The following is a 19,416-nucleotide window of genomic DNA, read 5'->3' as shown; positions in this document are numbered from 1 at the left end:
GGGCCCTGATGAACAAAAGTTCTGAGCTTACGAGACTGGGGACCAGGCTATGGCAATGAGGTCACAGGGAAGCCTGCCAGTGAGGTGGGCGTCCGGCCACCAGCTCCTGCCTCCTGTCTCCTCAGGCCCTGGCTTCAGACTCTTGAACCCACCCAGGGCAGAAGCTTTCAACCAGCTGGCTGCCTGTAGGGCAGTGCCTCGGGCCTGCCAGCTGGGTGGGGTGAGAGAGACCGAGCCACCAGAACCCGGGGGACACCCCCGACCTCTGTCACCCCCAGAGCAGCTCTGCTTTGTCCAGGGCCCTGAGGGCGCTTTCAAATGGAAGAAAGGCTCTGCAGTCAAAACAACTTTCGAAAATCAGTGCCTTACGGGGATAAACATCCTTGTCAAGCAAAGTGGCCTTTTTGAGTCTCCCCTGGTGACATTCAGGGGCTCAGGAGGGTGAGAGTCTCTGACGCTGTCAGCCAAGTCCAATGTCAAGGCCACCCTGACCGTTTGTGGCCACAGGTCCCGGCTCCACACACCTGCCCTGGACGTGCCCCTAAGCTGGGGGCCTGTTTGTCTTTTTTGGGCATTCGCCCACATGGCTTCTCATGACTGGAATAAAAAGAACAACCTATGACAAGAACGTGTGCAGCGTGTCTGTAACCTTACTACAGACCTGTCAGGTATCATTATCCCCATCCTAGGGAGAGGAAACTGAGGTTCCGAGGAAAGAAATGACTCACCCCAGCACTCAAAGCCAGGTTGGTCTGACTCCAAAATATTTTTTCCACTGCACCCCTGCCTACCACCCCCCACCCCACTGCCTCTTGCCCTCCTCACCTACATTCAAATCCTGCCCACACTCAGGGCCCGGCTGCTCTTCTAATACGCCCCACACCCAACTCGTTCTTACTCATGTTCCCAACCCACCCCCCGCTGTTTGTAAATGCCATCAAACACATTGCCCGTCTCCCATACCCCCCCTTCACCCTGCTGACTCCTTCACACTCTTTGGGAATCTGCTTGGGCATCACCTCTTCTGGGAAGCCCTCCCTGGATGCCTGGCTGGGTCAGGAGCCTCTGGGTCCCTCCTCTGAGTTTTCCCCATCAGCCAATGGCTCTGTCTTGCGGTCATTTGCTTTTCTGCATCTCAATGGAGCCCTAAGTTGCTGGGAGCAGGGTCCAGGTCCCCTGTGCTCACCACTATATCCCGCGCCAGCGTGGTGCAAGGCACACACTAGGTGCTCAATAAACACCTACTGAATGCGTGGCCTTGTGAGCGCAACAGGCAGCCTCCACGTCCACCTCCTGGCAGGTGCTGGGCACAGCGCACGTCCCGGCCGCCTAGCCCTCTCCCTGCCTCTCACAGGAAGCCTTCTCCATCTCCTCCACATCTGTTCAATTCCCACTCCACATCTCTTTCATTCACTCAACACATCTTTGAGCACCGACTAAGCCAAGGTGACGTGAGGGAAGCATTTGAAAGAGGAACACGGGAAGGGATGCATCGCCCTTCTTCCCCACTGTGCCCACCCCGTGGTGCTCACCAGCCACAGGGACACAGCGCACCGTCGGCTCCCACCCCTTGTATGCACCAGGCTGGTTCTGAGGCACCATTGGCTGCCCGCCTGCCCACCTGCCCACCCTTGCTCACCCGACCCACGGCCCCTTCCTCAGCCCCGGCCCCGCCGTACCCGGTTGATGAGCTCGCCGACCATGCCCGTCCAGGAGCCGTTGGGCTCGGGCGCCCCGTATAGCCCGTCCTCCACCAACCGCAGGCGGTAGCGGAAGCGCAGCAGCTCGGCCAGCTCCCGCAGCATGTCCACGCAGAAGCCCTCAAAGCGTTCGTTCCCCGACAGGGCCTGGAAGTTGGGCCGGCGCATGACGTACGGGTTCTCCTGGGGAAGCAGGAGAGAAGGGGTGGGGGGGTCAGAGACTGGGGCATCTGGGGGCTGGGTCGTGGGTCCCAGGGCCCAGGCTGCAGCCAGATCAGGAACCTGCCCGCAGAGTGGAGATGACGGAGTCCTTGCCCTCATCCCCTGCTTACAAATGCTCAGAGTCGGTGGCGGGGGCATGTAAATTAGGAGGCTGGGATTAACATATACACACTGCTGTATATAAAATAGATAACCAACAAGGGCCTACTCTATGGCGCAGGGAACTCTACTCACATTTTGTAATAAGCTATAAGAGAAAAGAATCTGAAAAAGAATATATGTATATATACATACGTATATATGTATAACCTGAAACTAACAACACTGTAAATCAACTATACTTCAATTTAAAAACTAAAACTAAAAATAACTATCAAAACAAAAACAAGTACTCAGAACCAGGGAAAAAGCACAGGGACCCTGCCAGGCCCTAGCAGATCGCAGGAAACTGGTTTGATCTCCACCAGACAACCTCATCTCAAGCTCAAATGGCTACAAGGGAGGCAGGTAACTTGAATGAATCAGACTGGATGGAGATCTTGCCAAACTTTCAAACTTTTGGCTAAAACCCGCAGTAAGATATATATATTTTACTTGTAATCCAAGTCATACACATATGTCTGTGTGCTCACAGTTGCACACATGTAACTAGACTTAGTTCCACAAAGCAGTCCTTTCCCTTAAGACTATGGCAGAATACCCTGCTATTTTCCATCCTGCTCTACTTCATTTTTCTACACAACCAATAACAACCCATTAAACTGACTTCATGAGCCACCAAGGGATCAAAGAGGATCTGCCCCACCAGGATTTAGCTCCAGCCCAATGCTGCCACAAGGGAAGCAGGCCTGAGATGCCAGATGGTCCAATGTCAAGAGAATTTGGAAACCCAGGATGTTTTGTAAAATCCCCTGATTTTAAAGGTTAGCAACAGTTCAAATTCTAATACCAATTTTTTTTTTTTTTTAATGCTTTGCAGGCTAAACAAACACCTGACAGTTTGCAATCTCTGGCCTACAGCTGTTTTGCTATGTCGATGCTTATTTCTGAGGGGTTTGAGCAAACTTTACCGACACTTTTTGTGCCAAATAAGGACAAAAGCAGAGAGAATATTCCAAGTGCTAGTAAGACGAGGCATATGAAGATGATGGTAACAAAAGGGATACTTATCTTACATAGCTATTGTCTAAATGGTTGTTTGTACAGTGTCACTTTGGACTTAGGAATAAAACGAGTTAGGACTTAGGAATCAGCAAGAAGACCTTTGGCAATAATACCCATATGGTTACCATGTGGACTGAACACCTGCGAAGTTCCAGCCCCTGTGTGTGTGCGTTCTCTGGATTTTATCAATTTAATTCCTCACAGTGGGAATTCCCTGGCGGTCCAGGGGTTAGGACTCCACGCTTTCACTGCCGAGAGCGCAGGTTCAGTCCCTGGTGGGGGAACTAAGATCCTGCAAGCTGTGTGGCGTGGCCATTAAAAAAAAAAAAAAGGGCTTCCCTGGTGGCGCAGCGGTTGACAGTCCGCCTGCTGATGCAGGGCACATGGGTTCGTGCCCCGGTCTGGGAAGATCCCACATGCCACGGAGCGGCTGGGCCCGTGAGCCATGGCCGCTGAGCCTGAGCATCCGGAGACTGTGCTCCGCAACGGGAGAGGCTACAACAGTGAGAGGCTCGTGTACCGCAATAAAAATAGAAAAAAAATTCCTCACAGTGACCTTCCACGGGAGGTATCCTTAGACTCACTTTACACATGTGGAAACTGAGGCTCACAGAGGTCAAGTGACCTCTGCCACCTCTCATTCATTCAGCACAAAATTACTGAGCTCCAAGGTAGGAGCCCAGTATTTTGCAGCTCCTCCCGTCAAGAGATAGAGCGGGGCTTCCCTGGTGGCGCAGTGGTTGAGAGTCTGCCTGCCGATGCAGGGGACACGGGTTCGTGCCCCGGTCCGGGAGGATCCCACGTGCCACGGAGCAGCTGGGCCCGTAAGCCATGGCCGCTGAGCCTGCGCATCTGGAGCCTGTGCTCCGCAACAGGAGAGGCCACAACAGTGAGAGGCCCGCTTACCACAAAAAAAAAAAAAAAAGAGAGCGGATTTCTCCACTCCTTGGGTCTGAGCGGCCCTCAAGACTTGCTTTGGACAACAGAATGCATTGGAAGTAGTGCTGTCTGACTTTCAGAGCCTGGGCCCTCAGAGAGATCTCTTGGGACCCCAGTGTAAGGAAGCCCGGGCCAAGGACTTCCCCGGTAGGACAGTGGTTAAGAATCCACCTTCCAATGCAGGGGATGTGGGTTTGATCCCTGGGCAGGGAACTAAGATCCCACATGCCGCAGGGCAACTAAGGCCACGCACTGCAACTACTGAGCCTGCGCACTCTGGAGCCCATGCGCTACAACAAAAGATCCCGCGTGCTACAACTAAGACCCGACGCAGCCAAATAAATAAATATTTTTTTTTAAAAAAAGGAAGCCCAGGCCAGCCTGCTGAAGGATGAGGGAGAATGAGTGAACCGAGATGTGCCGGCCAACAGCCCAGCCTAGACACCAGCTGAATGCAACCACGGTGAGCTCAGCAGAACTGCTTAGTTGGCCCACAGAACTGTGAGAAATAATAATCATTATTGTTGGAAGCCTCCAGGTTTTGGGGCAGTTTGTTATACAGTGATGGGTACTATAAGGTACCTATAGACTAGATTCCAGGACCCCAACAAAGTCTCAGAGCTGAGGGGAGATGGGATGGAGGGAAGTCAGTGCTTTTCTCTCTCTCCCAAACCACATTTTCAAATCCAAAACTGTGGAACCAGGAATAGGAATGAGATAATACTAATAATAGCAGCAGCAGCTAGCATTTCTTGTGGGCTTGCTGTGTGACAGCTATTCTGTCAGCGTAGGAGGTCAGTATTATTACCTCTATTTGAGAGATGAGGACACAGGTCCCGAGAAGTGAAGTAGTGAGTGGCTGAGATGGACAAGTCAGGCTGAGTCCAAAGCTCTGCTCTTAAGCCCTATGCAAGACTAAACAAGATCGGAGCTGGGAGAAGCTAGACACAGAGACGGGGGGGCCTGGCCGGGTATCAAAGCTAGAGAATCAGAAATCAAGAATTCTCTAGACAAACACCCAGTGTTAGAGCTGGAAGGTGCTCATACAGCCCTCTTGATGTACATAGGAGGAAACCGAAGTTCAGAGAGGTCAGGTGTTTTGCCCAAGGTCACACAGCTGAAGCAGGGCAGTAGGAAGGGGAGATTGGGCAGAGCTGGGATTCAAAATCCAGTTGCTGTGCTCTCCAAAGCCCTTGTTCCTTCCACCAGGCCAAGCTGATCTTCAAATTCAAGACTGAGGCACCTGGGTTCTGGATTTGGGTTTGAGGCCTCAGGATCAGGTGGGAGCTGATAGAGCCAGAAACAGGGACTGAGGCCTGTGGACAGAACGCTAGGTCAGAAAACAATGATCTATCACTCAACCCGCAGCCCCAGACCATCAGATCCAAGGGTTTTAAGAAGCCTCTAATCCAAGGTTTTCAGATTTCTTCAAAAAGAATCTTCTGCAGAAGCCCAGCATTGCAGACGGACAGTGGGATGTTGCTAAGTCTGATTCTAAGAACTCATCCTACGAATGGCTATGCACCTGTACACAAAAATGTAGGTCCAGGAGGATCATGGCAGCATTTCTTGTATCAGGAACAAAGACTGAAACAGCCTAATTTGGAACAGGTTAAAAAGATTATTGATGTCATCAAAGAATCCCAGGCAACTACTAAAATAAGTTCTATAAGATATATTCAGAGGAAAAAAACAAGCTACAGAACAACGTGTACAATATGCTATCCTTTGTGAAGGAAAAAGTGGGTATGGGCTCGTACATGCTCAGACATATCTGGGAGGATGGGGAAAAAAATGGGGGACTGGGGAGGGAAGGGGACGGATTTTTTCACTCCCCCCCTCCCCACACGCTTTGAATTCTATTTAGTGTAGAATTAAACTGAATGCTACTTAATTCTATTTAATTAACTTCTGTCCTGCCCCCAGTTTAAAATATTAATATTAAAATATTTTTTAAATTGTAGAGATGATATTTAAATGCATATGGAAATGTAAAAGATCAAAAGAACCAAAGCAATCCTAAAGAAGAACACGAAAACTGGAGGATTCACCCTACTGGGTACGAAGACAATTTAAAACTGTGGTGTTATGAAAGAATGCTCAACATCATTAATTATTAGAGAAATGCAAATCAAAACTACAATGAGGTATCATCTCACACCGGTCAGAATGGCCATCAACAAAAAATCTAGAAACAATAAATGCTGGAGAGGGTGTGGAGAAAAGGGAACCCTCTTGCACTGTTGGTGGGAATGCAAATTGATACAGCCACTATGGAGAACAGTATGGAGGTTCCTTAAAAAACTAAAAATGGAATTACCATACGACCCAGCAATCCCACTACTGGACATATACCCTGAGAAAACCATAATTCAAAAAGAGTCATGTACCAAAATGTTCATTGCAGCTCTATTTACAATAGCCAGGTCATGGAGGCAACCTAAGTGTCCATCAACAGATGAATGGATAAAGAAGATGTGGCACATATATACAATGGAATATTACTCAGCCATAAAAAGAAACGAAACTGAGTTATTTGTAGTGAGGTGGATGGACCTAGAGTCTGTCATACAGAGTGAAGTTAAGTCAGAAAGAGAAAAATACCGTATGCTAACACATATATATGGAATCTAAGAAAAAAAAAAAAAAGGTCATGAAGAACCTAGGGGTAAGATGGGAATAAAGACACAGACCTACTAGAGAATGGACTTGAGGATATGGGGAGGGGGAAGGGTAAGCTGTGACAAAGTGAGAGAGCGGCATGGACATATATACACTACCAAACGTAAAATAGCTAGCTAGTGGGAAGCAGCCGCATAGCACAGGGAGATAGCTCGGTGCTTTGTGACCACCTAGAGGGGTGGGATAGGGAGGGTGGGAGGGAGGGAGACACAAGAGGGAAGAGATATGGGAACATATGTATAACTGATTCACTTTGTTATAAAGCAGAAACTAACACACAATTGTAAAGCAATTATACTCCAGTAAAGATGTTAAAAATAAATAAATAAATAAAATAAATAAAATAAAACTATGGTATTTAAGACAATGTGGTATTAGAGCAAAGACAGACAAACAGACAATAGAATGGAGAGTTTGGAAACCCACACATAAATGGATACTTGATTTATGACAAGGGTAAGACTGTGCTGAAGGGGGAAAGAATGAACATTTTAATAAATGGTGCCATTCAATAGAACATCCATATGGAAAAAATGTACTCTGACCCCCCTACCTCACATAACACACAAAAACCAATTCTAGGTGGATTGTAGATCTAAATGTAAAAGGCAAAATTATTACATTTTCAAGAAACATATAGGAGACTAGCTTTATGAACCTGGGGTAGGCAGAGAACTCTTTTTTTTTTGGCCGTGCTGTGTGGCATGTTGGATCTTAGTTCCCCGACCACAGATCAAACCCATGCCCTCTGCCGTGGAAACGCGGGGTCTTAACCACAGGACCGCCAGGGAAATCCCAAGAATTCTTAAATTCTAAAAGCATTAACTGGACTTCCCTGGTGGTGCAGTGGTTAAGAATCCACCTGCCAATGCAGGGGACACGGGTTCCAGCCCTGGTCTGGGAAGATCCCATATGTTGTGGAGCAACTAAGCCCGTGCACCACAACTACTGAGCCTACTCACCACAACTACTGAAGCCCACACGCTCTAGGGCTCGTGCTCTGCAACAAGAGAAGCCACCACAATGAGATGCCCGCGCACCGCAATGAAGAGTAGCCCCCGCTCGCCACAACTAGAGGAAGCCCGCGCGCAGCAACGAAGACCCAATGCAGCCAAAAATAAATAAATAAGTACATACGTAAATAAATAAATAAATAAAAGCATTAACCGTAAAGCAGGGAGAAAAGGATAAAATGGACTTTAGGAAAATTAAAGACCCTTTCATCAAAAGATCCCACTGGGGGGACTTCCCTGGTGGTCCAGTGACTAAGACTCTGCGCTCCCAATGCAGGGGGCCCGGATTCAATCCCTGGTCAGGGAACTAGATCCCGCATGCTGCAAACAAGAGTTCATAAGCTGCAACTAAAGATCCCACACGCCACAACAAAGATCCTGCATTTAGCAACGAAGATCCCGCATGCAACAACTAAGACCTGGCACGGCCAAATAAATAAATAAATATTGAAAAAAAAAAAAAAAGATACCATTGAGGGGAATTCTCTGGCTGTCCACTGGTTAAGACTCCTCACTTTCACTGCCGAGGGCCCAGGTTCAATCCCTGGTCGGGGAACTAAGATCCCACAAGCTGCACGGCACAGCCAAAAAAAATACCACCAAGAGTGAAAAGGCAAGCCTCAGAGTGGGAGAAGGTCTCTGCAATGCATATTCCAACAAAGAACTTATATCCAGAACATATAAATAGATTACAAATCAATAAAAAGGTCAGATATTCCAATTTTCTAAAAATAGAGAAAGATCTGAGCAGGGACTTCCCAAAAGAAGGTTCCAAACAGGCAATAAATGACAAAGTGGTCACCTTCCACGGTCGTTAAGGAAATGTAAGTTAAAACTACAATAGGGTTGGCACCTTCCTATACTCAGCACCGGCTAAACTGAGGAGCGACTGGAATTCTCCTTCACACACTGCCAGTGGGAATGGGGAATGGTACCGCCACTTTGGAAAATGCTTTGGCAGTATCTACCGAGGCTGGAAAACTCCAGCAATTCCACTCCTGCAAATACACTCGACAGAAATGCCTATGCATGTTCACCGAAAGGCGTGTGGTAGGGTGTTCACAGCAGGACTATTCACAATAGCAAAAGAACTAGAAACAACTTCAATGCGCATCAATTTGGTGGGTAAGTAAATCGCGGTTCGTTCATATAACAGGACATATAACGAGACTAAACTATTTGCAGCAACGTGGGTGAATCTCACAAACACGTGTTGTGCACAAGAAGGCAGACCAGAGAGAGAACATAGAATACGATGCCATTTATGTGAAGTTCAAAGCAGGCAAAGCTAACCTGGGGGGTGGTTAGAGACCAGAAGGGGCATATGGAGAGCTGGGGGTGGGAGAACTGGTCCCACAGGTGTGTTCAGTAATTGCAAATTCAGTGAGTGGTACACTTAACGATTTGTGCAAATTTCTGTATGCATGTTACACTTCTATAAAAATCCCTTGAAACTAAGAAATGTTAAAGTAGGGTGGGTTCTAGAACATTCCTCACAAGCTGCTTGCCTGGACCTTTTTTGTGAAGCCAGGACCCAATTCCATATCCAAGACTTCCTGGAGGGCAGTTTAAAGGACCCCCATCTAGTTTACCCCCTTCAGTTTATTATGAATATTTTAGTTCCCTCATTTTATAGGAGGAAGCTGAGGACAGAGAGAAGAGACCCATCCAGGTCACAAAGTGTACGGACGGCAGGGCCAGGCCTAGAACGCAGAAGCGAGGCCTTGGAAAGAAGCAGAAATCGACGTGGTGTGGCGCAACGTAGAAGCACGTGGGCTCTGCCATCCTCTAGTTGCGCGATTCGCGTCACCTAACCCTCCTGCACCTTAGTTTTGTCTGAAAATCGGCGCTCACAATGGTACCTGCCTCGGGGCTGCCATGAACGCCAAGTAACTCCAGCGAACAGCTCAGCATACAGCTCAAAGACTCTGGCCACGATGGTGGCTATTCTTTACTTTTTTTGGCCCAACTACTCGGCTTGTGGGATCCTAGTTCCCCGACCGGGGATTGAACCCCGGCCCTCAGCAGTGAAAGCGCACAGTCCTAACCACTGGACAGCCAGGGAATTCCCGACTACTATTCTTACTGATGATGCCAGATGGAGAGAGAAAAGGGATTCACATGTGCTCAGCACATCTTCCCAGCAGGACACTGCCGGGGGGCCTGCTGATCTCATGCCATCCTCCCACAGCCCTTCAAGGTGGGACTATTAGACCCATTTTACGGATGAACGTATGGAGCCTCGAGAGCTGGATGACCTGAGGTCCAGGCAAAGCCAGGAATGCAAGTGAGGTCTGTCTGACGCCAGAGGCACCAAAGAGCAGGACGACATGTCCCAGTCTGATGAAGGGAGAACCTCTCTGGGAGGGGGTGGGGCCTGGGGCTTGGGGAAGGGCCCTGCAAAGCCTCATCCCCTGGGGCACCTCTCCTGCACCCCCAGCTTCCCTGAGGGACCTCTCTCGGTCTTGGCACCAGCCCGCCCTCGCTCAACTCCAGATGTGTGGGCACCACCCAGGGACAGCCCCAGCCTCCACCCCACCTGCTCCCTCCTCCAGCCCAGCCCATCAACATCCCACATCAGATCCCCTCCCTCCCCACAGCCCCAGACAGCTCAGGCCTCATCCTCCCCAACCTGGGGCGTCTCTCTCTCCTGCAGCCTCCCTCAGGGCCCCACTTTTCTGACACCCAGATCTGGCCCTGCCCCTTCCTGCTTAACGGTCTCTAACGACCAGGATAAGCATAACTAAGTTCTCCAGAGACCCTTCCCCACCTCTGTCACAGCACTCACCACCCCCCCATGTTCCATGGGGCACCACCCCAGGCCCAAGGGACAGAGCAGGGAATAAGACAAGCCCTGAAAGCTTCCTGTCCCCGGCGCCCAGGTTGACTCACGTCTGAATCCCCGAGTGCCTGGAGCAGGCCCAGCCCAGAAACACAAGTCTGAAAATGTTAGTGAACGAATGGACAGGTCCGGCTGTGCACACTGAGGCCACTGCCTCCGCATCCGATCTGGCAAACACCTCCTGAGGCCCCTGCTCCTGTGGTTCCTGCTGCCTGGAAGGCCAGGTCCCTCCTTCTCTGTGCACCCAACTCCTACACAGCTTCTAAAGCCCTGTCTAACACCACCTCCTCTGTGAAGCCTTCTTCAGGCCTTTGAAGGCTGAGGCAGCCCCTCCTTTCTGTGGGGGTCCCTTATTACCCTGTGTGGAAATGATTGTGTCCAGGTCTGTCTCCATCAGACTGGGATTCCCCCTGCAGGGTCACTCAAGGATAGGGAGACCACGGGACCACCTGGGACTCATTCCTCCGCCTCCAGAATATGTGTGAGGTCTGGCGCAGGGCAGCTTCAGTAAATATTTGTGGAATGAATGAGAAAATGAATGACTCCATCAGGAGAAAAATGAAGGTCAGGAAGAGGGCAACACTGGCTCAGGGGCCCTGGGGAGAACTGGAGACAAGTGTGGGAAAAGACTGGAAGCCCCCCGGGGTCACAGCCCTGCTCTCCTGATACCCCCTCCCTGACCTCCGCCCCTGCTCCCCACCGAGAACCCCAGGAAGCCTCTGGGGTTGGCTCCACTCCCACACGTGCAGAGGCGCTCCGTCTCCCAGCCAGCCTGGCCTGGTCCTCAGGGCCCCTGAGTGAGGCTGTTACGAAGTGTTTGGTTTCCCGTCTGTAAGCCATCTGGCCCTCCCCCGGAGGAGGTCCACATTAGGTCAGGAGCTCCCTAGGGACAGAGGAAATAGCTCTGTGACGCGCTGCTTTAGGGGGCCTCCGACGTCCTGTGGAGCCTGTGTAATCCTCTCAACCTCAGCATCCACAGCTCTCAGCCGGTCCGCCTCACGGTGACCGAGGGGCTTCGCCCAGACAACGGATGCCAGCGGGCCAGGGACCCAGCTGCTCGAGGCAGCTTCCTGCTCCCCAGGTCCTGTGCGTCTCCCGTCCCTGGCCTCCTGGCAGGAAGCAGCAGGTGCAGGGGAGAGGGCAGGGGCTCCGAGCATGTCACTCAGCTCCAGCAGGGACTCGCCCTGTGACCTGTTTCCTTACCTTCAAAAGGAGGAAGATAGGACAAACCTCACCGACTAGCTGAGAGGTTTAATGAGTGACACCTGCAAGGGCCTAGCACCGTGCCTGCTGCAGAACAGGTGCTCCATATATCCTCGCGGACCCACAAAGGCACCTCGGTCTCTGGTCTGGTAAAATGCAGGAGTGACACTCCAGGGGCTACAGGACCATCTCCACGGCTGGTGCTCAGGAAGGAGAGGACTGGACATTCAGAGCACAGTGGTTAAGACTCGGACTCTGGAGACTCAGAGACGCGGCATCCATCCTGGCTATGCCTTATAAGAGACGTGGCATTCGTCCTGGCTATGCCTTATACTTGCTGTGTGACCTGGGCAAGTCGCTTTACCTCTCTGAGCCTCTTCAAGATGGATATTAAATAAGTTGGCATGTGTCAACACACTCGGTGGGCAAATGTGACAAAATGACTGCTCTAGCAATGGCGATTTACAGGGGCCTACCCTGGGCCAGGCGCTGCGAGAGGCGCCCCGCCTGTACCACCTCGTGGAATCCTCATGATGCCAGTCGTTCCCATCTCTGCCGTGCATCGGCAGGCTGGCAGCACCCAGGGCTGGACCTGGCTCTGATGGCAGAGTCTGTGCCCACCGCTGCTCCAGCAGCAATTAGGCTGGTGACGTCGCGGCCACAGTCAGGAGTTGTTGGGTGCCTGGGTCACGTCCCCACTGGTCCGTGTGCCGTGCCAGCCCAGGCATCCCTCCTCCTCACTAGGACTGGCCTGGGGCACCGCTCAGGAAAGGCACCTTCATCTACCGCCTGTCCCCACAAGGGCCACTCACCAGGATGGTCGTAACCACCAGCGTCTTATTGGCCAGTGTCTGAGACAGGTTGATGTCCAGGGTGGTGGCGTTCATCGCCAGGGTCCGGTTGGAGTACCACACCCCGATCTGAGGCAGAGAGGGCACTGTCAGCACAGGCCCTGCCTGAGGATGCCTCAGCCCTCTGGGCCCCGCCCCGCCCTGCCCCAGCCCCCAGCTCCATCCAGGCTCTGGCATTGTCCTGGGGATGCTCACCTCACGGTGGCCCTGCCGAGACTTCTCCAGGATGCGCAGGGTGTAGTTGGTCCTCTGACCTTTGCTGTTGAACTCGACACGCCCAGTCAGCCCGTCATACTCTACCTAGCAGGGCGGGAGGAGGGCAGAGGGAAGGGTGGCAGGGGCCCAGAGGGGAAGAGACAGAGATGGAGGAGACGAGAGAGAGGGAGGGGGACCAGGAAGGACCACAGTTAAACGAGTAAGACAACATGCCAGCAAACGAGAGGAGATGGAACAAAGAAGCAGGGCAAGGGCAGCGCAGACAGGCAGAGGAAGGCCGGGAGAGGAGAGACAGACGGGAGAGTGAGGCCCAGGGAGAGCAGGAGGTGGGGCCGGGGTCGGAGGTGGGGGGACAGGGCAGAGGGGGTGCCGCGGGGTGGACACAGTGAGCACCGCCCCAGGAGGCAGGCTGCCACGCCACCTCGGCCCTCCCCACTCCCGGCTCACCATGCGCAGGTAGTTCATGAGGCTGGTCCCATGGGGCCAAATGTTGGCCGACGTACAGGCCAGCGGCTTCACACCGATCTCCTGGCTGCGGTTCAGCTCCCGGACGGCACTCACCACCACGTGCACGGCGTCGAACATCAGGGCAGCTGACAGCTGGGGTGTGGGGTGTGGGGGGGGGCAGAGATGGGGAGGGATGGGAAAGATGCAGTTCAGCCAGGGGAGCCCCAAAGCCCCGTGTACCACCCCCAAGCCCTGAGACAACTCTCCTCTCTCCAGGAACATAAAACCACGCAGGTCAGGAGCGAGGATGGTCTTCTAGGGGATCGGAGATGACAGTGGGAAAGACGTGCATGCTGCCCACGCCGCCATGGGGGCAGCTCTTCCTGACTGCGTGCGGCCTGTGTCTGTTTGGGGAAGGGCACGTCTGACAGGGTTTGCCTAGACGGCCAGCTGTCACCCTCAAGGGGGATGTTGGTGGGCGCAGGAATCTGTGTGTCTTTGTGGCTGATGTAGGGTCATGGAGGGTGGGGGGAGACAGCCACAGCCCCTGTCTGAGTGTGTCTGGGGACACATTTATGTGGGTGGGGCTGGAAAAACATGCTTATTTGTCTATATACAGGGTGGGCCTGATGTGCAGGAAGCAGGAGAACGTAACGGTTATGAGTCCAGGGCTTGGGAGGCTCTGAGCTGGAGGCCCGGCCCTACTACTTCCTGTAGAGAACCAAGTCCACACCTCTCTCAGAATCTCAGTTTCCTCCCTTGTAAAGGAAGGGTGATAGTTATCTCTGCCTCCGAGTGGGGCTTATGTGGGGCTCAAGCGAGACAATGCATGCAAAGTGCTCAAAATAGCGCCTGGCACACAGTGAGGGCTCGACACAAACTGGCCACTGAGCGGTGACGGCCAACATGGGATGTGTGTCTGGGAGAGCGTGTCTTGGCTGGGTGGGGTAAAGGTCTGAATATCCGTGTTGGGTAGGTAGGTGTGGGGTGCGGATGGATGCTCCCCTGTCCGTGTATGTGTGCGATGGCCCTGCATGCACATGTCTGACTGCAAGGCTCAGTGTCTGTGTGAGTTTTTGTGCACGTAGGAGTGTCTTGGTACCTTGGTGTATGGCTAGATGTTTGTGAACAAATACACATAAATATGCATCTTTTGTATGTTTGCATTTATTCAACATATATTATCAGATACTACTCTGAGCAGGTGGTTTTAGATGCTGGTTATACCATAGTGAACAAAACAGAAATGCCCGCCCTCATGGAACTTACAAGCTAAATATCTGTACATACCTCTAAGCAAAACATAGAGCAAGCCACATGGTGATTAGATAAGCAAAGATAGATGCTATGGAGAAAAATCTGGCAGGGAAGGTGGCTAAATAGTGGGTAGTTTGCCATTTTGTAAACAGGGGGACATTTGAGCAGTAACTTGGAGAGGAGGGAGCAAATTGCTAGTTCCCTGGGGAAGTGCACACAAAGCAGCAGGAAGAGCAAGTGCAAAGGCCCTGAGTTGCGCATGTGCTGGGGCAGCAGAGGCACCTGGAGGAGACCCATGTGGCTGGAGCGGCTTGGGAGGTGGAAAGGAAGAAAGGGCTCAGACTTAGCTCAGGGCCACGCTGTGAGGCCTCGTGGATGTTCTCAGAAAGCGAGTGGGGCACCGGAGGGTTCTGAGCACAACCGGCCAAGGCCTGAAGGGGCCCCCGAAGTGTCTGTGTGCAGGATGCCCATGTGCCGGGGGCAAGGGTGTGAGCTCACCGCGGGGCCGGGGTAGGTGCTGGCTTCACAGTTCTCCCTCCAGGACATGTTGAGGCTGCGCACAAACTCAGGATAGAAGGGGTGAGAGGTGTTGAACATGGAGAAGCCCAGGATGTTGGAGGAGTCCTCCACGATCCCGTCCAGGTGCAGGATGGGGAAGTCCTGGGACCGAGAAGAGGGGGTGAGGGAGGGGCTGGGCCCACGTCAGGGCAGATGCTGCACGGGGAGATGGGGGCTTCGGGGGCTGCAGAGGGTACGCACCATGGTGGTGAGGATGTACTTGTAAAACGCTGAGGTCATTCCCAGCTCCGAGGCCTGGAGAACACAGGAGGCAGGCATGGGGAGAAGTCGAGAGAGCAAGAGAGATTTAGAGACAGGCCTTGCAAGGAGACACCCCATAAGGAACAGTAAGAGACACCCAGAGACAGAGAGAGACAGGGGAAAGGAGACAAGTGGGGGCAGAGGGAGACCTTGGTTGCTCATGTCCCGCAGGGTGACTAGGGCCCAGGTGGGAAGAAGATTTTGTTGAAGGAGAGAATGACACCCTCAAGTGCCCGCCTCCCTCTTTAGGTCACATAGAAGACTGCCTTCTGGAGACAGGCAAAGGGACACCTCAGAAACAGGGTGGGGGAGGGCAACCTTAACCTTAACCTTAACCCCCAGGTTGCCCCAAAGCCAAATTTGGGCTGCTAATTTGTAAGGCTCAGCCTGGTCACAGGTCAGAAAAACTACCCCCTGCAATCTTTAAAAGCACTTTGCAGGGCTTCCCTGGTGGCGCAGTGGTTGAGAGTCCACCTGCCGATGCAGGGGACGCGGGTTCGTGCCCCAGTCTGGGAAGATCCCACATGCCGCGGAGCGGCTGGGCCCGTGAGCCATGGCCGCTGAGCCTGTGCATCCGGAGCCTGTGCTCTGCAGCAGGAGAGGCCGCAACAGTGAAACGCCCGCATACCGCAAAAAAAAAAAAAAAAAAAAAAGCACTTTGCAATGAAAGGCAGCCAATTTAAATCTCAAGATTCGGGAATTCCCTGGCGGTCCAGTGGTTGGGACTCCACGCTTCCACTGCAGGGGGCACAGGTTTGATCCCTGGTCAGGGAACTAAGATCCCGTAAGCCGTGCAGCACAGCCAAAAAAATAAAAAAATAAAAAAATAAATAAAAATAAATAAATCTCAAGATTCATGTTGTGAGCCCCCTTTCTCACAGTCCTCAAGGAAAACAAAGTTAGAAGACGTCTCCATGCTAGGAGTGCCCAGTTCTGTCCTGCTACCATCATTAGAACATGAAATGGCACCAGACTGCATTGCCTGTGTGGCAGGAGCTGTTATCACATGGGTTACAGCCCATTCCAGGACAGAAAAATGCAGGCTTGAGAGGAAAGTGACCACCGGTCACTTGGCTCGCACAGGAGGGGCTGGGACCCCGGCCCAGGCCTGCATTGTCTGCCTCCAGAACCCGAAATCTTTTCTCTAAGCCTCAAGAGCCCTGTGGATTCTGTCCACACTTCTTCCTGTTAGCTACGATAGGCAATGATATATGGTTTTAATTTTTTAAAAACTGGAGAAAAATAAATAATACACATTCGATTATGAGGAAAAATTAAGAGCAGGGAACAATGAATGATTAATGAATGTGGGTCACCATTGGATGGCATGCGGAGGGCCCATGGGGAAATGTCCTGTGCTGGCCCTTCCTGGGTGGTGCCCTTGAGACAGTCCATTCCCCGCCCCCGCCAGAACCCCTGCTTCTTCATCCAAAAAATGGTATCATACCTGCCCTGCCCTGCAGGTTGGAGTGAGAGCCAAATTACCTTGTTTTTTTTTGTTTTTTGGGGGCCACACTGAACGAATTGTGGGCTCCTAGTTCTCCGACCAGGGAGAGGACCAGGGCCCCCTGCAGTGGAAGCGCAGAGCCCTAACCACTGGACCACCAGGGAAGTCCCGAGAGCCAAATTAAAGAAGGCACGCAAACACCTCAACACAGAGTAGGAGAGGCACTCAGTAAAGATGACAGGGCGCTCCCACTACGCCCGCGTTTATTCTGGGCCAGGGCCTGTCCCAGTGCTTCCCCACCTTTCACTCATTAACCCTCATGACACCCCACTGAGGTAGCAGGTATGCACAGAGAGGGAAGGCGACTGTCCAGGGTCCAACAAGGGTGCAGCCGGCAAGCAGCTGAGCTGAGAGACAAAACTTCGTATTTAGCGTTTGCACGTAGGAAGCGGGGCTCCAGACCACCACGTGATAACTGAGGCCCATGGGCCTTGGTTGACTTGTTCTGTCACCCCATGTTTCTGCTCCTGACCCTGTAGGGAAATCAGAGACGGGACCCACCAGAGAGGGGAAATCAGGTGGGGACCCACCTTACGGAGAATGAGGTGGGAAATGGATGCGTTGGCGTCGATGATGATGGTGGACACTTTGTCATCTCGGATCTCCTTGAGCAGCGGCGTGGGGTCCCGGCTGTCGTCCAGCATCCTCACTGACAGCGTCTCCTTGGAGATGAGGAAGCCGCGCACCAGTTCCTCCAATCGCAGCAGGCCTGAGGGAGGGGTGGGGCCCTGGGTTAGAGCCCCTCCGTGTGCCTGGAGTTGGGGCAGCCGCTCCCTCCTCTCTGGCACGGGGTAGCTGGGAGAGGACCAGGGCTCGCCCAGGATGTGGGGTGGCTGTTTGGAGTGCAGCTGGCTCTCTTGGGGTGCTGGGCCCAGGTGCCTGATGCTCAGGTCCTCTCAAATTGAAGTCTCAACCGAGACCTCCCCCGACCTCCAGATCGCTGTCTCCTGCCACCTTTCTGCCCCCACCGGGCTGCATGACAAACGTCGCACACTTCACGTGTGCATAGTCGCAATCTGCTCTCCTCGCCAAACCACCACAGTGGTGAACAGACTCCAGCCGGCCAGGCGCTCAGGCCAGAACCTTTGACGGCAGCCTGGCCCCTGTCTGTCTCTCACACCCACGGTCAATCCACCCAGGCTCTACTTTCAAAACACACCCCATGGCACCACATCCCCGTCACGGCCCTGGCCCGAGCCACTGCCATCTCCCGCCTGTGACATCGGCCACGCCTGCCCCCGGAGAGTCTGTTCCCTACACAGCAGCCAGAACTGCTGCTGTAACGCAGATGTGTCCTCCTCTGTTCCAAACCCTCCAACGGCTTCTCGCTGGTTCAGAGTGAAGGCCAAAGTCCTCACAGTCTGCAAGGCCCTACTCCATCTGCCGACTCACTTCATTATGTCCCTGACCTCATCTCCTCCTCTCCCACTCGCTTGGCTCCAGCCACGCCGGCCTCCTTTTTGTCACACACACACACACACACGTGCCCCATGGCCTCTGCGCTGGCTGTTCCCTCTGCCTGGAACGCTCCTCTCCAGACCCCCACACTCCAGATCTTTACTCAGATATCACCTCCTCAGTGAGGTCCACGCCAACCATTCTATTTCAAATTGCACCCCCTTACTCCAGCTCTCCCAATTCCCATCATCCTCCTCTATTTGTCCACAGGACTCACTACTCCTGACCAGACCACATCTTCTCTATGTCCACTGCCTGGCTCTTCTCATTAGGTTTGACAAGGGCCTGGTTCATGCACTGCCACATCCCTAATACCAAGAACAATGTCTGGGGACTTCGCTGGTGGATCAGTGGTTAAGAATCCACCTGCCAATGCAGGGGACAGGGGTTCGAGCCCTGGTCCAGGAAGATCTCACACGTCTCAGAGCAACTAAGCCCGTGCGCCACAACTACTGAGCCTGCGCTCTACAGCCTGCGAGCCACAACTACTGAAGCCCGCGCGCCTAGAGCCCATGCTCCACAACAAGAGAAGCCACTGCAGTGAGAAGCCTGCACACTGCAACGAGTGACCCCCGTTGGCCGCAACTAGAGAAAGCCTGCGTGCAGCAACGAACACCCAACACAGCCAAAAATAAATAAATTAAATAAATAAGTAAAAAGTAAAAAATAAAAATAATGTCTGGACCACGGCAGGTGTGCAGTGAATACCTTTTGAAAGAGGAATCCCTCCTGGAGGTGACTGAGCACAGTCCTCTCTTTCTCCAGCGGCACCCACAAGCCCGTCAGCCTCCCAGACGTCTCCACTTGAATGTCTCAAAGACACCTCAAACACAGTGTGCCCCTGAACTGACTGTCCCCTCCTCCTCGGGCAGGACCTGGTCACCGTCCGTGACCCCACCCTCTCCCTTCCCTCACAACTCTCCTCAAATCCATTCTGGCCCCTCCGTCCCCATGCCACCACCTGAGCCCTAACCAGGACCATCCCTCCCCGCCTCTAGCTGCTCTCCATGCCACATCTCGTGTCATGGAGTCTCCAAGTCTGCTCTCTGTGTTGCAGCCAAAGAGCCCAAAGAGCTCTTCCTGCAACACACTCGTC

The 19,416-nt window shown here is 52.7% G+C and overlaps 1 protein-coding gene across 1 annotated transcript in view; it reads right to left on the bottom strand.

Moving 5' to 3' along the window:
• Positions 1–19,416, bottom strand: part of GRIK5 (glutamate ionotropic receptor kainate type subunit 5) — a 57,467-nt gene that overhangs the window by 23,926 nt on the left and 14,125 nt on the right. The window contains 7 exon segments of the mRNA XM_027079688.1: positions 1,680–1,883; positions 12,578–12,685; positions 12,812–12,916; positions 13,280–13,432; positions 15,035–15,196; positions 15,296–15,349; positions 17,393–17,571. Of these exon segments, the coding sequence (XP_026935489.1) occupies positions 1,680–1,883; positions 12,578–12,685; positions 12,812–12,916; positions 13,280–13,432; positions 15,035–15,196; positions 15,296–15,349; positions 17,393–17,571 (965 nt within the window).

This window comes from Aethalodelphis obliquidens, unplaced genomic scaffold (assembly GCF_003676395.1).
Source record: "Aethalodelphis obliquidens isolate GAN/ISIS:26980383/991018 unplaced genomic scaffold, ASM367639v1 scaffold43, whole genome shotgun sequence".
NCBI lineage: Eukaryota > Metazoa > Chordata > Mammalia > Artiodactyla > Delphinidae > Aethalodelphis > Aethalodelphis obliquidens.
This window is presented reverse-complemented; position numbering and strand designations above follow the sequence as displayed.